The 23,804-nt window shown below is 40.4% G+C and overlaps 1 protein-coding gene across 3 annotated transcripts in view; it reads left to right on the top strand.

Moving 5' to 3' along the window:
* The first annotated feature begins 578 nt into the window (after window positions 1–578).
* Window positions 579–23,804, top strand: part of LOC139230081 (transducin-like enhancer protein 4) — a 210,638-nt gene continuing 187,412 nt past the window's right edge. For 2 of the 3 annotated variants that reach the window (XM_070862001.1, XM_070861924.1), the window contains exons 1-4: window positions 579–767; window positions 1,014–1,111; window positions 2,434–2,497; window positions 2,638–2,682. In XM_070862001.1, coding sequence (XP_070718102.1) covers window positions 744–767; window positions 1,014–1,111; window positions 2,434–2,497; window positions 2,638–2,682 — 231 coding nt within the window. In that variant the 5' untranslated portion in view covers window positions 579–743. The remainder of the gene's footprint in view (window positions 768–1,013; window positions 1,112–2,433; window positions 2,498–2,637; window positions 2,683–23,804) is intronic. The other variant, XM_070862065.1, reaches the window with a different exon arrangement.

The raw sequence follows: 23,804 nt of genomic DNA, 5'->3' as shown, positions 1-23,804 counted from the left end.
TGACTGACGTGCCGTTGGGACGGGCGAGCAGCGAGGGAGCAACTCCCGATTGGTTGAACGGCGGTGCTAATCAGGGCTGTCGGGCTGGTTGGTGTGGCGCAGCATTCTGGGCAGTGTAGTCCGAGTAGCGGGGACACTTGCATCAGCTTCGACCCAAATGAACCGGGCGACCGGACTACAACACCCACGACGCAACAACAGGGTTGCTGCCCTCCCTCCCTCCGACTGTGGGTGGGTGGCTGAAGTATCGCATCCCTGCACCTCCCCTTTTCCTCGCTGAAGTCAAGTTGACCGGGGTGTGAATATGTAAGAATGTTAATGACACGGTGCTTCTAAATTTGGTAAACACAAGTCATTACTTTCGTGTGCTATCGGATGAAGGGCAGAAGAAAAGCTGCCGCCTCCGCACTCTGCCTGCAGGCTGGCCGTGTCTCTTCCCCCCTGTGCGGTGCTTGAGTGATGTTGTAAGGTCGCTGCGAGCTGCTGGCCGGCAGAGCGGAGCGGGAGTGGGATCCCGAGTGGGCGGCGTTCCCTTCCCCGGGAGAATCTCCAACCCTCACCCGAATCTTGCACTTTGTCTCCGCAACACTCGCATTTTGGAAGGTCGAGCAGAGCGGCGAAGCTGGCAGCTTTCGGCCGCATCGCCGACAACTTGGCGACTTTTAAATTAAGGAACTTACATGACACAACTCACCTAAAAGATTGAGAGGGCTTTTGGAAAACAAAAAATAAATCACAGCGAGATGTATCCTCAAGCCAGACATCCCGTAAGTGTGTGCTTTTTAATCTCCCAGCTCTTCCCGAAACATCACACGCGGACAATTACATTTCGAGCTTTAGCGTTCTCTCGACGCGGGTTTAATGACAGTCTCTCGATAAATATTTGTAGACGCGCAAAGTACAGTGTTTACGTTTGCTTTGTCAGTAATGTTTAGAAATGGCAATTTAATGAGAGTGGTGCACGGTTCCCAGTTTGTCTCGGTACTGATGCTGGTTTGTTTTTGTGTTTCTAGGCGCCTCACCAACCCGCACAGCCCTTTAAATTCACCATCTCAGAATCGTGCGATCGCATCAAGGAAGAATTTCAGTTTTTGCAGGCGCAGTATCACAGGTTATAAATAAAAAAATCCCGCAACATTAATGTGTCTGGAAGTACAGATGTCTGAATTGGGGCTTTTAATATAAACGTCTTTATTTCTCGCTGTCTTCCCTCTGCAGGGGACAAGGTTATGGTCTGTAGTGTCCACGCTTCGTGTACTGTAGGCTTTCTTTTCTCTCTTTCATCTCCTCCCTTTTAATTGTCTGATGTAAAATGATCCCCTCCGGTACTTCAGTTTGGTTGAAGATGGTGTCCGAGTGCAAATCTCGCACTCTTTGTAGTGCTGAAGACAGGTTTTTTTTTAGCATCAATTGTCGATGCCTTGGCCCTATGGAAGTGATTTCATTTTTTTAAACTAAGGCGCTAATTCCTTCTAAAATATTTCTTTCTACCCGGTTGAAAAGTGATTCTCGCAGTTGAGGGAAAGGGGACGGTGAGTCCAAACGCGGGTAATCCCGATCCTCTTGAAGAGAATGCGCCGAACGCTTTAATGTTTCGATATAATTTTTAGATCTCGATTTCCCGCTGTTTCCCTTTATTTCGCTTTCACATTTCTCCATGTGATGTGATGATGAAGGAGCAATATCCTCTGCATAGACGGCTCCCCATTCGGCTGATATGTCGAGGCTACAGAGTGTGAAACAATTACATCTTTTATTGTCGTAAAACTCCCAAATCTGGATTAAAATACATTGGTATGTACGGATTGGGAGATCAGCAACTTCGATGATTTAAAAAAAAAATATTAAATTACTTTATAGCCTGTCGAGATTTGAGTATATTTGCTTTCCATCCTTTTTTGAGATACTGTGCATTTTCTCATTTTAGTACTTAAAGATAGCGGTCCAGTTTCGATTCTGTATTTACAGAAAATGTAAACTGAACAAAAAAAATTGACATTGATAATCTTGGAACAATTCTAGCTCTCTTTTAAGAATCATTGTCTAAGATTTGTACCAGTTGGGTTAGTATTTTTAATTGCTAAGTAATCGTTTCTTTTTCTGATCTAATTAATGTAGTCTATTATTGCAAGATATAATGTTGACGCACTTGTCATGTTCGCATGTGTCAGATTTGGTACTCTACTTGTACTTATTAAAATCAATCTTTGACTACATACTGTCATATTTTGGCATATATATAGAGTTGGCATCATAAATCATTTCTAGGAGAACAAAATGCAGTGCAGCACTAATTAAGTGCACCCTGCCTGGGTAAGGCAACACTTCTAATGATCCGGGTAAGATCAGTTATGCAGAGGATAGTATTGCCTGCAGCGCAGTCTATAAAATGCCCATATAGTGCCTTGAACAATCTTTCTTTCTTTTAAACAGTTTGAAATTGGAATGTGAAAAACTAGCCAGTGAAAAGACAGAAATGCAACGCCATTACGTCATGGTAAGTTTAAAAAACATCTATTTGACTCCTTTTTCGTTATAATGGCTGTTATTGTGAGAATTCAATGGATCTTTATCAGTTTGTATTATTGTTTGAGTGTGGATTTAACAATAATATGTTCTATTACTTTACCTTCACAGTATTATGAAATGTCTTACGGTCTGAATATAGAAATGCACAAACAGGTAAAATTCTTAATTTTCGATAAATATTTGGAAGAAATGTTTGTTATCTTAAAATGTTGTTGTAGTAGCCTCATGGAATATATTTATGTGAATTTTATCATAAGATTTTGAACAGAAGAAATTGAGAGTTCTGTGCTGACAATGGCAGAAATTTTAGAGTTATTGAACTCCTTCAGGCTAATGCTGATTATATAGAGCCGCCTGAGAAATAGCGTTGACAAAACAAAATTGAGATAGTTGAACACATCTTGTAACAAGAGTTTATTCCATATATATATGGTGTATTTGAAATAGCTGCTAAAGATGACTTTTGCTAAGTGTGTTTAACCTAAAAATAACTTCTAACATTAAAAATATTAACAAGCATTTCCTCCCTACCAATTGAGAGTTAAAAGGCTGAAAATGGAAATATTGTAGTGGAAATTTGTAGTAATGTGATGTCAAAACTTTCCAGCTCACAACAGATAAATTAATTTTCTGTCAACATTGAAAATGTTTTCACATTGCAACAATGATATGTTGTACTATTAAAACATTTAAAATAGAACAACTGTGCCATATAATGTTTTAGATTTTTCTTTTTTAAATGTCATCTAAGTGGTGTGCACTGAATCTTATTTTTTCACATGATTTTAAAAACTCTCATTGATTGTTCGCCTGTGTTTTGAGTAGTGAATCGTTCACTCTTGTGAAAGAATGATGGCAGGGCACTGATGTAGTGTCCTTGTCAGCATGATTGATAATTTCACTCTGAGCCACAGGAGCAGGTGTGTAAATCAAGCAAAGAAAGGTATTTCTGCAATGGTGCTGTGCTGAGTAACTCCATTTAAGGTGTTTTGTACAATAATGGGATATCCTACTTGTGAGTTGTAGATTTATGCACTTGTGAAATGATTACCATAATTTCCCATCATCTGTGAGTCTTTTGTGGATTATTGTTTAAGATAGCATGCTCAGTGTTGTAGGTTTTTTGTGACTACACCCTGGATGTTAACTTCTGTTCGGTGATGCCATTTGTTTTGTGGTATGGAGATGGTATACATTTTGCAGAATTGTTGCTTTCTTGTTTGTAATTAGTGAGGTAGATAATAATGCATTATATCATGGTTGCAGTAGCTCTTTTTTTTGCTCAAGCAAAATTGTTAGTGAAATTTTCTGTAAACTGAGATAGTGAATTCAAAATATTGTACAGAGCATGTTATTTGTGATTTTTAAACACAATATGTAGGCTGATCACATAACCCAATAACAAACATTTTATCTTACTATTTGTAAATGGCTGACTTTTTACATACTGAGCATCTGTGAGGAAGTGGAAAATATAGATCAATGAAGGAGCAGTGTAATTTGATAGCTTTTCACAATGCACTGTCGAATGGAAGAAGTCATCATTAGAATAAGACCCCCTCTACTGGTCCCTTGACACCACTTGGATACGGTCTAATCAGGAAATACTGGCGCTTAGTTTCAAAAATCGCACAGCAAATGAGCCTTGATAGGGGACAGTAATGAGGATCAAATTGGTGCTTCTTGCATACTGGTCATTAGTTCAGGTTAAAAAAACACCCCTCTTAGTTTGGGTGAAATTGAGCAGTTTACTGCTTGAGAATCACCGTGTGAGGAAGTAAATGAGTTTGGCGAAGCTCACCTCGCACTACCTGAAGTACAATTTATGAAATTACATCTGCTTTGGTTGCTGGAGGGAGGGTAACAGGTCTTTTATTCATCTAGAGGGAGCTGGTGGTGGGGTGAGATGCTCGTAAATTAAGCAATATCCTTTTTTTTAAATGTAGCATGTTGGTTTTCCAAAACATAAAGCTTATCAATTTTCAACTTTGAAATTTACATTTGAAATCAATTTTGCTATACATATGTAGGAGTTTAAGTTGGAATGTGTCTGCTTTGTTTTATAATTACTATTCAGGCAGGTTTGAGGGACAGCTGTGGATCACAGTGGCAAGAGCACGCAGTTCAGTATCCATTTTAAATCCAGTCGTGATGCTGATTCATTAGTTTGCATGCTTTTTTCATTTTTCTTTTAAAATCTATGTGTACTGTGTTTGCCAGAGAAACATTGGATGAAAAAAGTGGAGATAACTAAATATTTTAATCTGGCAAATAACTGAGATTAAAGGGATTATTTCAGAAAACAAGTTTTTCCTGTATTTGCTACATGCAGGAGTCGGGGTAGATTGTTTTAACATTTATTTAATTGTGCACCCTTTTGAGGGGGGCTAATATCTAGGTTTCAGGGCTTAACTACTAAGTGTGTTTTTAATTTAAGTGAGATAGGATTTTAATAGTTGAATAAGAAGAAACTGTTGAGCCTTTTTTAAAATGTGCATGTTGAGATTATAACACCGCTTGTAAACTCAGAGAAGCACTGTATCTGCAGATTGTGCAAATTACCTAGATATATTTGTAATATAATTAGAAAGCTTCCATTCTACTTCCAAACAGCCGTTTTGTAGAACATAAAATGCAGGCAGTTGCACTATGATGATGTCACTGAATTGATGTAGTATTACCCACTTATACAATTTAAAATAAATGCCCTCAGAGGTTCATGCGATCCTGTCCAATGTGAATTATGTGAACTAATTGAAATATGCAGTAATATGTTAGGGCTTGGCTATCACACATATTTAGTATTCCAAAGGACTTGCATTTTAAAATTTGATTTTGGAGTCTTGTGATTTCCTTTTTTCATGTAATTCAATTCTACACAAATATTAATGTATCCTAAACTTCCCCTTTATTTACTTTTATAATGACAGGAAGTGCAGGCGCTTTCCATTTCCTTTAATATATTGTCATTTAGACTATTTTAAAATCCTCCTTTCTTGCATACGTGATCTTCGAGAAGCAAGCAATGCATTTTTTTAACTTTCTGCGACCAGGTGTATTCATTCATAACAAGCAGCCTGTCAGAAAATCTAACACAAACACAACACAACACACACACACACCTTTTACTTGTCTACCGTTGAGGGTTAATTCACTTATTAGATTAGTATCTCTGGAGTTTTAGGGGGCTACTTCAAAGTCCTAGATGTACTATAGTAATTGGTGGCCCAGATATTTCAAATATTCAGGTTATTTTTCTCCTCCATCTTATTAAAACTTCAGTTCCTTATGGCTGCTTATAGTCAGAATTTATTTGTAGATAATTATTTTATTGGTACAGAGGATGGTACCTGTGATGGGGTTGTGACTGAATTAGCAAATTGACAGAAGGGTAATAGTGAAACACCAATTGCACAAAAGGCTGATTTTGTTCTTAAAATTTATTTTGTATTCTGTTTGATTCTCTTTCTTTCTACACCAATGTCAATAAAAGCAATTGAAGTAAAATGTTTAAGAACTTGTCATTCCTTGGGAGAGAATTGTGTTTTTATTTGAGTTTATCTTTCCTCTTAAAAAATAATTCTTCACTTTTTTAGGGATTTGCTTTTGTAATTCATTTAATGAAAACTTTGTGGATAAAACATCTCAAAGTTTTAAAAGAATTTTTATCCATACACTGCACCAAATCTGGGTGTAAATGTAGTATTGTAGTAGTAATTGCTATTTTTCAAAAATTATACTTTTGTATTTAAAAGTAGTAAATGTACTGTGAACTGACTGCAGCATTCAGTTGTACTACTGTACCTAGATATGAGGCAGTGGTGGTCTAACGTCTTATATTTACCCTGGCTGTAGATGTACTATGCTGATTGAATTAACATTAATTATAGAACCTAATTTAAAATATTTTGGTTGATCAAATATTTATGTTGCTCATAATCTAGCGCAGTATTCTTGACGATGGTATATCATACTTAAAATTGTAAACATTTTGCTATGACTATTAAAATAAATTTAAAAATCCTTGTATTGTACTTCATAATAAAAGTAGCAAGAAATTAATGTTATGAACCTTGCCACCATTCAAATTTTAACAATCTAACTAACCAAGATGTCAAGTTGTTCCATTATTAATTAAATAGAGGGCCTCCAGGAATTTTTAAAGATGATCTAGACACATTGTTGATATCATTAAGATTTCAAAACCAAATGTTATTTCTTCGTAATGAAGTGTAGATTGTTGCTCAAAACTTACAACGATAGTTAGTACTTCAGTGTGGACTTTCTTGTGCATAAATTACACCATGCAGCTATCTGTTATCTTCTATATTCTATACCTGTATAACCAATAGTTTGGTTAGCATTTCAGTAATTGCCATGTGATGCATTACATCTTTAGTATTAATGTTAGTGTTGCAGCACATGAGCTGAAAACTCAATGCAACTGGTCCAGTGAATTATTTCACTGACTTTGTCAGCAGTCTAAGAGTTAAGTAGCCTCTGGTCTTGCAGTAAATTTCTGTAATTGTCTTTATACAGCAGGAATTGAAATGTGATTGCTTTCAGTTGCACTGTAAAACATCTCAAATTCCTACCCCATCGATCAATTATAATGAAGCTAATTTTAACAATCTTCAGATTTTAAAATGATAGCTTTTAATCTGTTTGTATCTTGATATTTTTATGTACGACAGTACACAGAGAATAACACTGACAATGATTATAGCTAATCTAATCTTGGGGTTCAGATGACATCATAAGCAGCATGAGTGCTGATTAAGTGGTTTGCAACAGTTATCTGAGCCCCAATATTAGATTTCAACCTTGCAATTACTCTTTTAATGTATGCTGGAAATTTGCATCGCTAGCAACTGTTAGTGCTGATTCAGTTGTCAGTTGTCTGCTTCATGTTTATGGATAATGATTTTCATTCTGTAGGATTAAAGATTACTGAAGGTATTTTGAATACGATTTCTTGATATACTCCCTTTCAACAATTGAATAGTTTATGTGTTGACTGCTACTAAACATGGGCAGTAAGCAAGGGACATAGAGGAGACTCATTGTATAGATGCAGCCAGGTTGTTTTCTTCATAGCATTTTATTGTTTCACTTGATATTAATCAGAAGCTTCCTGTTGTAAGGCCTTTAGGCAGAGTAAAGCTCTAGTGTGAGAAATGTGCAATAAAAATGTGATTGTTGTTCAAAACAATTAAATACAAATTTAAGGGCTTGGCCCAGTGATTGAATCTCAAAATCATAACTGCAGCAGTCGATCGGAAATGATGATAAATAGCATTAGAAACCTTTTAGTGAAGTACAGTGACTACAAGGAGGAGAGCAGTATGGATTTGCATTATATCCGATGCCCTCCAGTACCAAGTGGATTGTCAATACTGCTTGTTTAGCATTTTCTAAGGGCAATAGGAGTATTGATTTCTGGCTTATAAGCGACGGCTCTATTTTCACTACGGAGAGGTATTGCAGGTTGTTAAGAAGAAATTGACTTGAAGAGGCTTGACTGCTGCCCATCATGAAGCAAATAAAGCAAAACTGCTGAAGCATGGTGGAGCAGCAAGACAGGGGCCCTCAGCAATTTGTTGCTATTAATTTACCATGGTCGACAGCAAATCAATTGGCGTCTACTTCATCTATTCGAGAATATGCTGTCCAGAGCAGATAAAAGGCCATATGTGGCAATAAGAATAGACTATTTGCTAGATAGAGGATGAAGTTAATGTGTAAATAAGTGAATTCAAGGCTTCAGAGCACATTTTAGTGAGTAACTTTTTAATGGAATATATCCTTGGTCAATAAGGAATTTATTGACTTGCATGGGTTCTATTTTAATTCTTATCAATCCTATACAGAATTGGTTGAAAATATTTTGATAGTCTGTATTTTGGTCCAATTGTCACTTTTTAAAACTGTGCTTTAGAGAATATAGACCGGTATTGAAATGTACAATAGTTCACAACTAGTGTAGGCAACAATTTGTTTTAGATTGGACTATTAAACAATGAAATGGTACTTTGTGAGATTGACCATGTAGATATAATTCTAAATGAGCAATATAGTAGCATTACTATATGTATTTATTTTTAATATGAATCAAACAAACCAATTGGCTAAAAGAGTGGACATTAGGTGGTCAAAATACAATCCTAAATTAGCCTATTGAATCAAAAGGAATACTATCTAGAGATTTTTAATGGTCCTTTGCACTACTGTGTTCTGTCTACTAATGGCTGTAATGAATGTTGCAGCCTTTTCTCTAGTTGAATAGGGGCATCGCGCTGATTTAAAGCACTCGGCTGTGCCGAATGCTTTAATCGACTCTTCCTCCCCTATTCCAGCATGTTTCCTGATTAAACTGTTACCATGTCTATTTCTATCCATGTTGAATATTAGAATTTTATGCATAATAGAGTTTGTATTCAGGATGATGGGATTGTAAAAATAATCAGTGAATGTAGCAAAATATAATAGATTGATATGGCACAGAAGGAGGCCTTTCGGCCCATTGTGCCTGTGTTGGCTCTTTGAAAGAGAGATCCAATTAGTCTCACTCCTCTGCTCTTTCTCCATAGACCAGCAAATTTTTCCTTTTCAAGTACGTATCTAAGAACCGGATCTGTCTTTTGACAGTTCCAATATATCCCTGGAAGAAGGACATTCGCGGGCAGAGATTTGGGCTATTTGCCCAACTGCTGCCCAGCAAATGTCCTTCAAACTCTTGCGCCAAGTAAAAGCAAGCATAAAGCCTGCTTTCTTAAACACCACATATTTAAAATTAATTGAAATTGAATTTAATTAAATGTTTTAGACAAAAATGTATTTTTTGGAATTTTTTAAAAATATGTTTTAATAGGAGTAAAGCACAGCCGAGTACTTTAAATCACCTTAATGGACAGGGTTTTTAAATATATAAAAAAAAAAATTCTAGCTTTTAAAACTCTTACGCTGGTAAAAGCAGGCAGGCCTTATGCTTGCTTTTACTCGGTGCAAGAGTTTGAAGGACATTTGCTGGGCAGCAGTTGGGCAAATAGCCCAAATCTCTGCCCGCGAATGTCCTCAGCATTACTGTGAATGGGGATACTCATTTTAATTGTTTGGTCCGGCCCACGCGATCCCAGGCTGCACATATGCTAATGGAATAAGTGGGCCTGTACGCTGGACTGTGAATGGAGGCCTCGGAGCGCAAGTCTACGTTCCTCCGGGACCACCAGGTACTTTAGTTTAAAAAAAAATTCAGTCGGAGGCATCCGCCCGCCCGCGGGAAGCCTCCGACTGCAATTTCTGGGCCATTGTTTTAAAGCATGATGGTGATTACAAAGCACACTGTTTACTGTTATTTGAAGTCCTTGATGAGATTACTGTCTTGTAACCATTGTAGGATATCCAAACTCCCACTGCATCTAGTGAGGCTTTGTGAAAGTGTTTTATTTTAGCTTCAAAGATTAGAATATACAGTAGTGCTCTGTAGTCCAGAGGTTGTAAAATTTAACAAATAGGAGTTCTGAATTTTTTTATGGGGGAGGGGGCGGAGCAGCAGGACAGAGAATAGGACTGAAATGGAGAGTTAGACCTCCTGTTTATCCTCAACACTAATTAAAGCATTGACGTTCTAGACATCCATTACAGTTTTAGCTGTTATACTACTAGACTGTTAAGGTGGGATGTACCAGCTTCATCGCAGGCCTTCTGCTCTTCCTTATTGGGGGTGTGCCCCCCCCCCCCCCGCCGCCCAGTCAATCTTGCTAGGCAATAGATAAACATGATTTTTTTAATTGGGGAGGTGGGAGGTGAGATAACCTGTCTTAATTTTGAGTAGACTTTCTGCTGGCTGTAACAGGAAAAATGCCGACCGCATTGGAATAGCAGTAGTGGAAAGTTAATTCCATATTTTAACCTTGAATAACAAACTGGAAATGGGCTTGTTAGTAAATTTGTCAGCAAAATCATTGGTTTATTGTCTCTCTTTATTTTACTTCAACATTTTATTTTAACTTGTCCATTTTTTTTTTTCTTACATGTATTTTTTTTTCAGATTCTTATTTGAAAGTAACATTTTAATCTGAAATAGCAGGAAACTATTGAATGCATATTAGTACTCAACTGGTCTAATGGCAGAGGATAACTGGCAATAGTAATGAGTAGAGCATGATTTCCGCTCGTTTGTAAAATTGGGAGTCAATTTACTTTCTAAATTAGCACCAGACAAATGGTTGTCTCAATTAACTACAAGGGAAGCCTGTCCATTATTGGTTCAGTAAGTAAGTCATGGCTTCCAAACAACATGTAGGAGTGTAAAGTGAACTTGCCTGCACAGAACGTGCCTTCACTATAAGCCCACTGACTCCCACAGCTATCTGAACTACACTTCCTCCCACACCGCATCCTGTAAGGACTCCATTCCATTCTCCCAGTTTCTCTGTCTCTGTCGCATCTGCTCTGTCGACACCACCTTCCACACTAGTGCCTCTGAAAAGTCTTTTTCCTCCACCATGGTTAACATGGCCCTCGACTGTGTCCGTTCTATTTTCCACAATTCTGCTCTCACCCTTACCTCTCCCTCCCAGAACCACAAAAGGGTTCCCCTTGTATGCACCTTTCACCCCACCAGCCTCTGTTCAATTGATCGTCCTCCGCCATTTCAGTCACCTCCAGCGTGATCCCATCACCAATCACATCTTCCCCTCCCGTCCCCACTCAGCATTCCTTAGGGACCGCTCCCTCCGCAACACCCTGTCCACACAACAATCACCCCCAGCAGCCCCTCCCCTTCCCACGGCACCTTCCCGTGCAAGCACAGGATATGCAACACCTTCCCTTTTGCCTCTTCCCTTCCCACTATCCAGGGCCCCAAACACTCCTTCCAGGTGAAACAGCGAATTACATGCACTTCCTTCAATTTAGTATACTGTATTCGCTGCTCACAATGTGGTCTCCTCTACATTGGGGAGGCCAAACGCAAATTCGGTGACTGCTGAGCAGAACACTTCCATTCAGTCCATAAGCTTGACTCTGTTCGCCTGTTACTTTAATTCTCTGCTCCACTCCCACTCTGAACTCTCCATCCTTTGCCTTCTACACTATTCCAACGAAGCTCAACACCAGCTCAAAGAATAGCACCTCATCTTTGTTTAATTCAGAAGGCTGTAAAGTGCCTAAACGAGAGTTCAACAATTTCAAACCATATCCTCTGCCCATATTTTTTCCCCCATCCTCCCCTTTTTTTTTTTAACACCCACCTTTTTTGTTTCTCTCTCCCATGGCAGCAGGTGATGATTCTGCCAATCATAACCCATCTCGACACATCTTTTGTTTACTAATTTGTACCATTACCATCTCATTTTTGCCCATCATCCCTTTTGTCTCTTAAATCACTCCTGCCTTCCACCTATCACAAACCTTCCCTTTTGTTCTTCCCTCCCCTCCCCCCTTTCAATGTCCCTGCACTTCCTTCACAATCGGTTACGTCTCAAACTTTTCCAGTTCTGATGAAGGGTCACAGAACCGAAACGTGTAACTTTGTTTCTCTCCACAGATGCTGCCTGACCTGCTGAGATTTTCAACATTTTCTGTTTTTATTGCGTGCACAGTTCTTAGCAGGCAGCATATTCTCTAATGGGGCCTATTGGTGGAGCGCTTCTAGAGTGGAGAGCTTACAGCTGTAGAGGAAGCAAGTATTCACAAAAAGATAAAATTCTGTGATGTAGAAACCATGGCCCCGATATTGGTGGCCTTACCACCCACTGCTGCCGACTACTGCCGAGTTTTGCCTCCGTTCTCCCCTCTGTGCCAGTTTCCACTTGGGCTGGAGCGGGCAGGAGGGGAGAACCGCCTGCTGACAGCTGCTGGCGGCCAAGTAGCGCAAGTGTCCACCCGCCCACCGAGCTGCCAGATTTGTGCGGGCGGGAGTCGGCGCCAGCAGGGGGAAGGACCGCTGCATGGAGGCCGGTCTAACCCTGATGGTAAGTACGAAAACCTGCAAAAAAGGTTAGTGAACATCTTTAAAATTCTTTCTTTACAGCGACTTACCTAGATGGAGTCCCCTGAAGGTGTTCCGGTGTTTTTTTCTGTTAATGGTTTTTACTTTTCAGAGTTTCGCCCTCCCTGGGCCTGTCTCCATCCTCATTGGCACTTAGGCGGCAAGCTCATTTGCCGAGATTGAGAGCTTCCGTCCGCTGCTGCCCAGATTGATGGCGTAAGCCGTTATTTTGCCGCCGGCTGGTACTGCCACCTCTTTTAGAGGAATCTTCCTGACAAAGTACTGTCGGCCATCTCTCAGCAGCCATCGGCGGTCCTTTGGGCGGGCCTTGAGTTTCATCAATTTTGGGCCCTATGAGTTGAAATGCAGCCTATTGAAGACCTAATTACTCCCTTTACTTCCTCATGCTGGGATTAGACAGCAGCATTCTCCCTTTTTAAGGTTAGAATATTGATCATTAAATATGCTGGTCTAATTTCTTCTGGTTTATTTGAAACCTGCTACAGGTAGAGCGTCCGAAATCCGTGAACCTTGGGACTGTGACCGTTCTGGATTTCGGCATGTCTTTCCGACATCCCGAATCCAGAAAGGCACCTGCCGAGGTTTGGTTATTTCTGGATTTTGAATCGTCTTTCTGACATCCCGGATCAGGAAATGTGTTGGTGGAGGGGAGGGTCAGTGGGTCCGGGGGTAACAGTGGTGGCGGCCGGGAAATATCTGCGTTGAAGACCTGTGAAAAAGGTCAGTTAAAATTTTTATTTTCTAATTATTTTTCAGTGATTTAGGGTTTTGTGAATTTTTTTTTTTGGAATGTTTTTTGGGTGTTGCCCCCCCTCCCAAGGCCCAGCTTGCAGCAGTGATTGTGTGTTTTTTTTAAAGTCCGGATTTCGGAACATATTCTGGACGACCCCTCCACGAATCAGCGCGATGTCTGGATTTCGGAATATTCCGAATTTTGAAACTCCGGATTTTGGACGCTCAACCTGTATCAGTTTTTGTAAAACATGTTGTAGCTTTCCCATTGTAATGAATGAAAAATAGAAAATGAAAAATTCAAATTTGTTCAATTTACTATCTCCACCTCTTGTTAAATACTGTTTCAAATTTTGTTTTGTCGCGATTTATATTTTGCATTCTTTGAAGAAGTGATCGAACTAGTATGTAGTATGTAAGGTTTTGTTTGAATCATAGAAAGCTAAAATCTGAAACAAAAAATAACAGAAAATGTTCAGAAGTACAGAGCAGGTCTTCTAGCATCTGTAAAGGAAAAATAGTTTCATGCTACAGACGTAAACTAGATCTACTTTTATATTTTGTTAATGTTACCAATCCAACATGTGGATCTTATGCAGCTGATGGCAACAGCACGATACACTTGGCAGATTTTCTGAGACTGATGGCTCGGAATACCTGATTTTTGTTATTTTACTGGGTCTTCCTAGTCCCCAGGTATAACTAATCTGGCTAGTTTGTCTTTGGTGTTTACCACCAGCTGCACAAGACCTGCACATTGGGAGGTGACAGCAGTAACACAATATAAAAGTGAAATCAGAGTCTATACCTGAAATATACACCCATTTTTTTCATTTTAAATAATGATGGATAGTTACCAGGAATTGCATTTTTTTAAATTGGTCTGGTAAACTATAATTTCTAATTTCTCAGCTTGGTTTGATTAACATAATAGATATTTCAAAATGTAAAAATAACTGCCATATTTTTGTTATGAATCTAGCTCTAGCTAAAGTAAATTTTTCAGCAGATAAATCAGTGAGGTTAATTAATAGGCCATGGATGTGAATCTCAAGTTTACATTTCTCTCAGAGCAGAAATGACCAGAGGTTTCTTCTTTACCAGTGAGGGTTTATAGTGATGTACTGTAATCTAATTTTTTAACACATCAATACAACATTTATTCAAGTTCAAAGGTTATGAATCTTCACCATTGTATTGATACTGCACAACTGCTGGAAAGCCAAGTTCTGTAATCTAAAGGTCTGTTACACTAGTAGAACAATATAATAGAAATGCTGGTGGGTTATTCGGTCAGGTCACTTGAGGGATAACCACGCCCTGCTCATGTTATGCCTTCTATTTTTGTTTTTGTCATTTGGATGAACTGAGAAGCTTGTACAATAGGGATGTAAAGAATCTGCTTAGATATAATCTGGCTTCTATAAATCCAATTATCTATGATTTTGAGGCATACATCAGCCTCGGTCTTCTGTAGACACATATGCTGTGGATTTTACGTTGTACTTTGACTAATTACGACAATAATTACACTTCCCCTGGAAACATGTACCCAAGTATGTAAGTGATGGGTCAATTAAATACTATTTTCCTTTAGGCTACAGGAGTAGTTTTAAGGATTATGGGTAGAAATGCCTACGAGAGAATATATTTTGCTCAGAAATCTTTTTTTTTAAACTATGGGCTGGATTTTCGGCTTTTCTATTTTTGGGGTGTTAATGGCGGTGGGGCAGGAAAGCTTGCGGCCGGCAATAGTTTGCGTTTTAGTATATAAGTCTGGGCTTTGCGTCGGGGCGCAACGCTAAGGGAGGCATTGTACACCTCTCTTGGCGCAAGGAAGGGAAACTCCCGAGCTAAAGAACTAGGCCATGAGTGCTCCGAGAGAAGCCTGAGGGGAGGAAAACCTAAAAACAACCCACAAAAACATTCCTAAAACATTGCCCATGGCACCGCAACACACATTGCACAAAAAATTAAAACAAAAAACACTTGCACTTACTTTTGTAGTGTGTTACCTTCCTCTCCGCCACCAGCATGGCTGGACCACTCTGATTTCGCAGGCGATCATTGCGGGCGCACTTCCGGGTGGACGGGTCCGGCAGGAGTTCAAACTCTCGCTGGTGTCGCAATCAGGGGCATTGCACAACCGGCGCAGCTCTTCTTGGCGTTGCTGCTCAGTGCAGCCACAAAACCCGACCAGAGGATCACGGCAGGGCGCTGGAGACCTCACCGCCGCCTTTCATGTTACTCTGGGGCAAAACCCGCAGTGCAAAATACTGGAAAATCCAGCCCTATATAAAGTTCTGAAAATATAATGATGATGCCCCAGTGAGATAAAACAATAGACAGTGTGAGAAAAACTGGTTTATCTGTCTTGCTAGTTTGTTAGAACTGACAATATTCAATGCATTAACTGGTATTTTCTTTCTCATTTTCACTCGCTCATGTTTTTTTTTCACCGTGCCCTCCCTTTATCTTTTGTGCAATCATTTGTGTGGCTTTCAAGTATTTATTAGCTCCATGGTATCAAATATACATTTTAAATTGAGATTTATTGGCTAAGCACTTTAGCAGTTGAGAGTTTTTGAGAATTACTATACATTATGCATATTCCATTTTGGATAGCAGCAAGCAAGAGCTTTGCTTGGGAACATGGAGAGATGTTCTACAGGAGTTCTTTTATAAATGCAGAAGACTCATTAATCATGGGTGGCAAAAGCCTGAGTGAGTTAATGACAGTTATTTGCACAAGTGAAAATAATCTCGCATCATCAGTAGTGCAATATACTATTAAGATATACCTCCAAGTGCAAGTTTAAAAAAAATAGTTAACATTCCAGGGTTGTAAAAGTATCATGCACAACCATATAACAAGGGCAAATAAGGTCTGATTATATTTCAGTCACTTCTGTACAGTAAGCATAAGTGTGAAAAACACTTCTAAACCTCTAAACCTTTTAAAATCATGTCCGGACCAATAACTTTTCATTACAGACTTTGTGTCGTGAGAGGAAATCTTGTGAAAGCATATTAGAGATATTAAAATAGACTAGACTGGAATGTTTATGTAAAAAGCAGATTTATACTTGATGAACAGCTGTGACTAGATGTTTAAACCGAGGTGGTCTGGAGCTGCTGATCATGTGTATGACATGTTGGTATAACTTCTATAACTACGTAAAATAACTTTGTCTAACCATAAAGCCTAGAGAGGGAAGGGAGAGGAAATTCTTTTTTTTAAGAAAAACAAGTACTTGTAGGACTAGTAGTAGTTTTTTCATGGTGAGTTGGGACACATGATAGAAAAGCAGAGTACTTTTTAAATGGTGAGAGATTGGAAAATGTTCATGTTCCGAGGGACCCGAGTGTCCTTGTACACAAATCACTGAAAGTTAACATGCAGGTACAGCAAACAATTAAGAAAGCAAATGGTATGTTGGCCTTTATTACAAGAGGATTTGAGTACAGGTACAGTGCCTAAAATCTAATCCGAAAAATGTTCCAGAATCCAAACACCCTGACTAACTGTTACTGCCGCCAGCGGGTATAGGGAAAAGTCCAAAAAATAAAATCCAACTACTGTATAGTGACAAAAATTGCAAGAATAAAAACGCCAATCCTACCTGTTCCAGTCCAGGTCTTCACAGTCACCACACCGCTGCTCCTGGGTCCGCACCAACTCTATACAACGCGCAAGTCCCTGGCCAGAACCAAACTCTGCCCAGCACACAAGTTCCTTCGGCCAAAATCAAACTCTGCACAGCAGTTATCATGGGTGACTTTAATCTACATTTAGATTGGGCTAACCAAACTGGTAGCAATACTGTGGAGGAGGATTTCCTGGAGGGTTGGTTTTCTAGCCCAATATGTCGATGAACCAACTAGAGAGCAGGCCATCCTAGACTGGGTCTTGTGTAATGAGAGGATTAATTAGCAATCTTGTCCTGCGAGGCTCCTTGGGGAAGAGTGACCATAATATGGTAGAATTCTTCATTAAGATGGAGAGTGACACAGTTAATTCAGAGACTAGGGTCCTGAACTTAAAGAAAGGTAACTTCAATGGTATGAGGCGTGAATTGGCTAGGATAGACTGGCGAATGATACTTAAAGGGTTGACGGTGGATCGGCAATGGCAGACATTTAAAGTTCACATGGATGAACTACAACAATTGTACACCCTGTCTGGCGTAAAAATAAAACATGGAAGGTGGCTCAACTGTGGCTAAAAAGGGAAATTAGGGATAGTGTTAAATCCAAGGAAGAGTCATATAAATTGGCCAGAAAAAGCAGCAAACCTAAGGACTGGGAGAAATTTAGAATTTAACAGAGGAGGACTTGGGGTTTAATTAGGAGGGGGAAAATAGAATATGAGAGTAAGCTTGCAGGGAACATAAAAACTGACTTCAAAAGCTTCTATAGATATGTGAAGAGAAAAAGATTAGTGAAGTCTAATGTAGGTCCCTTGCAGTCAGAATCAAGTGAATTCATAATGGGGAACAAGGAAATGGCAGACCAATTGAACAAATCCTTTGGTTCTGTCTTCACTAAGGAAGACACATATAATCTCCCGAAAACATTAGGGGACCAAGGGTCTAGCGAGAAGGAGGAACTGAGGGAAATCCTTATTAGTCAGGAAATGGTGTTGGGGAAATTAATGGGATTTAAGGCCGATAAATCCGCAAAGCCTGATAGTCTGTATCCCAGAGTACTTAAGGAAGTGGGCTCTAGAAATAGTAGATGCATTGGTGATCATTTTCCAACATTCCATGGGCTCTGGATCAGTTCCTATGGATTGGAGGGTAGCTAACGTAACCCCACTTTTTAAAAAAGGAGGGAGAGAAAACAGGAAGTTATAGACTGGTTAGCCTGACATCGGTGGTGGGGAAAATGCCGGAATCAATTATTAAAGATGTAATAGCAGCGCATTTGGAAAGCAGTGACAAGATTAGTCCAAGTCAGCATGGATTTATGAAAGGGAAATCATGCTTGACAAATCTTCTAGAATTTTTTGAGAATGTAACTAGTAGAGTGGATAAGGGAGAACCAGTGGATGTGGTGTATTTCGACTTTCAAAAGGCTTTTGACAAGATCCCACACAAGAAATTAGTGTGCAAAATTAAAGCACATGGGATTGGGGGTAATGTATTGACGTGGATATAGAACTGGTTGACAGACAGGAAGCAAAGAGTGGGAATAAACTGGTCCTTTTCAGAATGGCAGGCAGTGACTAGTGGGGTACTGCACAGTTCCGTGCTGGAACCCCAGCTATTTACAATATACATTAATGATTTGGATGAAGGAAGTGAACGTAATATCTCCAAGTTTGCAGATGACACTAAGCTGGGTGGCAGTGTGAACTGTGAGGAGGATGCTAAGAGGCTGCAGGGTGACTTGGACAAGTTAGGTGAGTGGGCAAATGCATGGCAGATGCAGTATAATGTGGATAAGTGTGAAGTTATCCACTTTGGGGGCAAAAACAGGAAGGCATATTATCTGAATGGTGACATTCGTAAAAAGGGGAGGTGCAACGAGACCTGGGTGTCATGGTACACCAGCCATTTGAAAGTAGGCATGCAGGTACAACAGACAGTTAAGAAAGAAAATGGCATGTTGGCCTTCATAGCGAGAGGATTTGAGTATAGGAGCAGGGAGGTCTTGCTGCAGTTGTGCAAGGCCTTGGTGAGACCACACCTTGAGTATTGTGTACAGTTTTGGTCTCCTAATCTGAGGAAGGATATTCTTGCTCTAGAGGGAGTGCAGCGAAGGTTCACCAGACTGTTTCCCGGGATGGCAGGACTGACGTATGAAGAAAGACTGGGTCGACTAGGCTTCTATTCACTGGAATTTAGAATGAGAGGGGATCTCATAGAAGCATAAAATTCTGACAGGATTGGACAGGTTATATGCAGGAAGAATGTTCCCGATGTTGGGGAAGTCCAGAACCAGGGGTCACAGTCTAAGGATAAGGGGTAAACCATATAGGACTGAGATGAGGAGAAACTTTTTCACTCAGAGAATTGCGAACCTATGGAATTCTCTACCACAAAGTTGTTGAGCCCAGTTCTTTGGATATATTCAAAAGGGAGGTAGATGTGGCCCTTACAGCTAAAGGGATCAGGGGGTAGGGAGAGAAGGCAGGAGTGGGATACTGAAGTTGCCTGATCAGCCATGACCATATTGAATGGTGGTGCAGGCTCAAAGGGCCGAATGGCCTGCTCCTGCACCTATTTTCTATGTTAAGTCCCTTCGGCCAGAATCAAACTGTGCACAGCACACATGTCTCTTTGGCCAGAATCCAACTCTGCACAGCACACTGCAGCTCCCCAAAGCAGCAACTGCGCGATCGTATCTCCATGCCCCATGACTCCGACCGGACCTTACCGGACCTCACCCGACCAGATTTCGATTTTAAGTTTGCAGTTTACACACCTGTACCTGTAATTAAAAATATTACCTGTATCTGCACATGCACTTTTAAATTCAGCTTTAAAAAAAAATTAGTGGCATTAAACATTATACAGCTACCCCACCTGACCCACCTACACCCCATGCTGAGACCCCACCTGACACACCTACATCCCATGATCAGATCCCACCCAACCCGACTCCCATCGCTGTGGTGTTTTTCCCAATTTAAAGATCTGCACAGGTAAAGACTGAATTTGTGTTGTCATTGCAAACATGTCAAAAAGGCCAACAGATACCCCAATGGGTTCAGATAAAGGAAAGAGGAAGCATAGTTCACTTTCAATTGCCAAGAAAGTGGAGTTACTCCAGAGATTAGAGAGAGGTGCTTCAGTGAGAAAATTGAGTGAGGTATATGGTGTTGGACTCTCCACCATCTATGATATCAGAAAACAGAAAGAACAGCTCATGAAGTTTTATGTGGAAAGTGATGCTCATAAGGAAATGAGTAAGAAAAACAATATACATAAGCTGAAATGTGGTGATTTGGATCGAGCAGTGATGGAATGGTGGTGACAGGCAAAGTGAAGAGCTTCCTTTGACTGGCCCAATGGTGGTGCAACGAGCTAAAATATTCCATGCACAATTGGGGATTGAAACTCCATGCGAGTACTCTTCTGGTTGGCTAGCCAAATTTAAAAGGCGTCATGGCATCAGGCAACTGAAAGTATGTGGCGAGAAAACCTCAGCAGATCATGAGGCAGCTGAAAATTATATTGATGAGTTCATCAAACTAGTTGCTGATAACCTTTCACTTGAGCAAATGTACAATGCTGACGAGACAGCACTGTTTTGGCGCTACATACCGTGAAAGACAGCAGCAGCAGAAGAAACGCAGCTTGCAGGTGTAAAAGACGCCAAGGATAGGTTGACTGTGCTTGCTGCTGCAAATGCGGCTGGGACACAAGTGTAAACTTATGGTCATTGGGAGAAGCCAGAGTCCAAGATGTTTCAAGGGTTTGAGAGTATTGCCAGTGCATTATTATGCCAATAAGAAAGCATGGGTAACCAGGGTAATCTTTCTGAACTGGTTTGAGAAGCATTTTGTCCCTCAGGCGCATGTTCATTGCACGGAAGCTGGCCTTGAGGAAAACTGCAAAATATACTTGCTGCTAGACAATTGCTCAGCACATCCCAATGCGGAGCTTGTGGCTTTTGGTAAGGATAATGTCCGTGGCATCTACTTACCTCCAAATGTTACATCACTGATACAGCCAATGGACCAAGGAATTTTGAGATTGATAAAGTATCTACAAAAACAAATTTATGAGGTGTTTGCTTAATGCTGTGAATACAGTCATGGGAATAAAAGCATCCTCAAAAGCTTTCTGTGTCAGGCACGCCATATGGGCAGCTGCGGATGCATGGAGCTTGGTAACTGCAAACACCTTGGTCAAAGCTTGGCATAACATCTGGGCATCAACTATGTTTGCTGCTGATGATGCTCCAAGACTTTCAAGGCTTTCATTTGTCCAGGGAGAAAGCAATGATTGCTCAACTTTTAGATTATGCAAGAAGGTTGATTTGCGAAGATACGCAGAAATTGAATGAGGACGATGCCGTAGAAGTCATGGACAAAGACAACGATGCTCCCATCGTGCATGCAGTGACAGAAGAAGAAATCATGCAGAGGGTTTTGCATCCAGAAGAAAAGGATGAAAGCTGTGAGGATGATGATGATGATGATGATGCCTATGATCAAGTTGAAAAAGTGCAGATTGACAAAGCAATCAATCTTTGTCAAGAATTAATTCACGCCTTAGAGCAACGAAGCTTCATAAGTGAAGAAGAAATACTGCAGGTCTACAGAATTCGGGACAAATTAGTGAAAGAAAAACCCAAATTATTTAAATAAACAACAATATTAAATATCTTTCAAAAAATGTCGCATCAGAAGGCCCAAGATCTACAGCATGGAGCTACCCCAGTAAATTCCACATTTGATAATCCTATTGCTGGCCCATCATCAGCCCCAGCCATCATAGCTGAGCCCTCTACCTCTAGCACAACCTCCAGCCAATTGTAACTGTATTTATAAACTCTGTTTACCAAATAAAAGCCTTCATTTACTGTTTTATATTTCATAACTTTACTGTTTTACAAATAAAAACCTTTATTATATTTCATGTTTTGATTACTGTACATTCCTTTTCAAATTTGAGGAAGGTAGCAAACGATACAGGCTGGGAAGCTCACATTAAGGACAGGTAATGCGTTGTGAAAAAGCGAGACAACAAGGCTGCGCTGTGCCGGGAAGCTCGCATGTTGAAAATACACTGCAGGATAGAAGCCTCTTTTAACATGGGGAATGTTCCTAAGAACTTTTCAAGTACAGGACTCAGGACATCAGACTACCTTCCAAAGCATACAGGTACAAAAACAAGAGAGGGAGACTTACCATGCGTTGCGAAGAAGCGAGGACTACAAGGCCTGCGAGGAGAAGAACTACAAAATGACATCCAAAAACCGAAAATTTCGGAACCTAGGCCCAGGCATTTAGAAACATAGAAACATAGAAATTCGGCCCTTCGAGCCTGTACCGCCATTCAATAAGATCATGGCTGATCATTCAACCCGAGTACCCCTTTCCCTCCATACCCCTTAATCACTTTTGGCCGTAAGGGCGCTATCTAACTCCATTTTGAATATATCTAACGAACTGGCCTCAACAACTTTCTGTGGTAGAGAATTCCACAGGTTAACAACTCTGAGTGAAGAAGTTTCTCCTCATCTCAGTCCTAAATGGCTTACCCCTTATTCTTAGACTGTGACCCCTGGTTCTGGAACTCCCCAGCAATGGGAACATTCTTCCTGCCTCTAATCTGTCCAGTCCCGTCAGAGTTTTATATGTTTCTATGACATCTCCTCTCATTCTTCTAAACTCCAGTGGATACAAGCCCAGTTGATCCAGTCGCCCCTCATATGTCAGTCCTGCCATCACGGGAATCAGTCTGGTGAACCTTCACTGCACTCCCTCAATAGCAAGGACGTCCTTCCTCAGATTAGGAGACCAAAACTGAACACACTATTCTAGGTGTGGCCTCACCAAGGCTCTGTACAACTGCAGTAAGACCTCCCTGCTCCTATACTCAAATCCTTTAGCTAGGAAGGCCAACATGCCATTTGCCGCCTTCACCGCCTGCTGTACCTGCATGCCAACCTTCAATGACTGATGTACCATGACACCCAGATCTCATTGCACCTCCCCTTTTCCTAATCTATCACCATTCAGATAATCTGCCTGTCTGTTTTTTGCCACCAAAGTGGATAACCTCACATTTATCCACATTATACTGCATCTGCCATGCATTTGCCCACTCGCCTAACCTGTCCAAATCACCCTTCAGCCTCTTAGCATCCTCCTCACAGCTCACACCGCCACCCAGCTTAGTGTCATCTGCAAACTTGGAGATATGACATTCAATTCCTTCATCTAAATCATTCATGTCTATTGTAAATAGCTGGGGTCCCAGCACTGAACCCTGCAGCACCCCACTGGTCACTGCCTGCCATTCTGAAAAGGACCTGTTTATTCCGACTCTCTGCTTCCTGTCTGCCAACCAGTTTTCTATCCATGTCAATACATTACCCCCAATACCATGTGCTTTAATTTTGCACACTAATCTCTTGTGTGGGACCTTGTCAAAAGCCTTTTGAAAGTCCAAGTACACCACATCCACTGGTTCTCCCTTGTCCACTCTACTAGTTACATCCTCAAAAAATTCTAGTAGATTTGTCAAGCATGATTTCCCTTTCATAAATCCATGCTGACTTGGACCGATCCTGTCACTGCTTTCCAAATGTGCTGCTATTTCATTTTTAATAATTGATTCCAACATTTTCCCCACCACTGATGTCAGGCTAATCGGTCTATAATTCCCTGTTTTCTCTCCCTCCTTTTTTAAATTACCCTCCAGTCCATAGGAACTGATCTAGAGTTAATAGAATGTTGGAAAATGATGACCAATGCATCCACTATTTCTAGGGCCATTTCCTTAAGTACTCTGGGATACAGCCTGTCAGGCCCTGAGGATTTATCAGCCTTCAATCCCATCAATTTCCC

Source organism: Pristiophorus japonicus, chromosome 1 (assembly GCF_044704955.1).
Source record: "Pristiophorus japonicus isolate sPriJap1 chromosome 1, sPriJap1.hap1, whole genome shotgun sequence".
NCBI classification, from domain to species: Eukaryota; Metazoa; Chordata; class Chondrichthyes; family Pristiophoridae; genus Pristiophorus; species Pristiophorus japonicus.
Note: the sequence above shows the minus strand (reverse complement) of the source record. Positions and strands in the feature narration are given on the sequence as shown.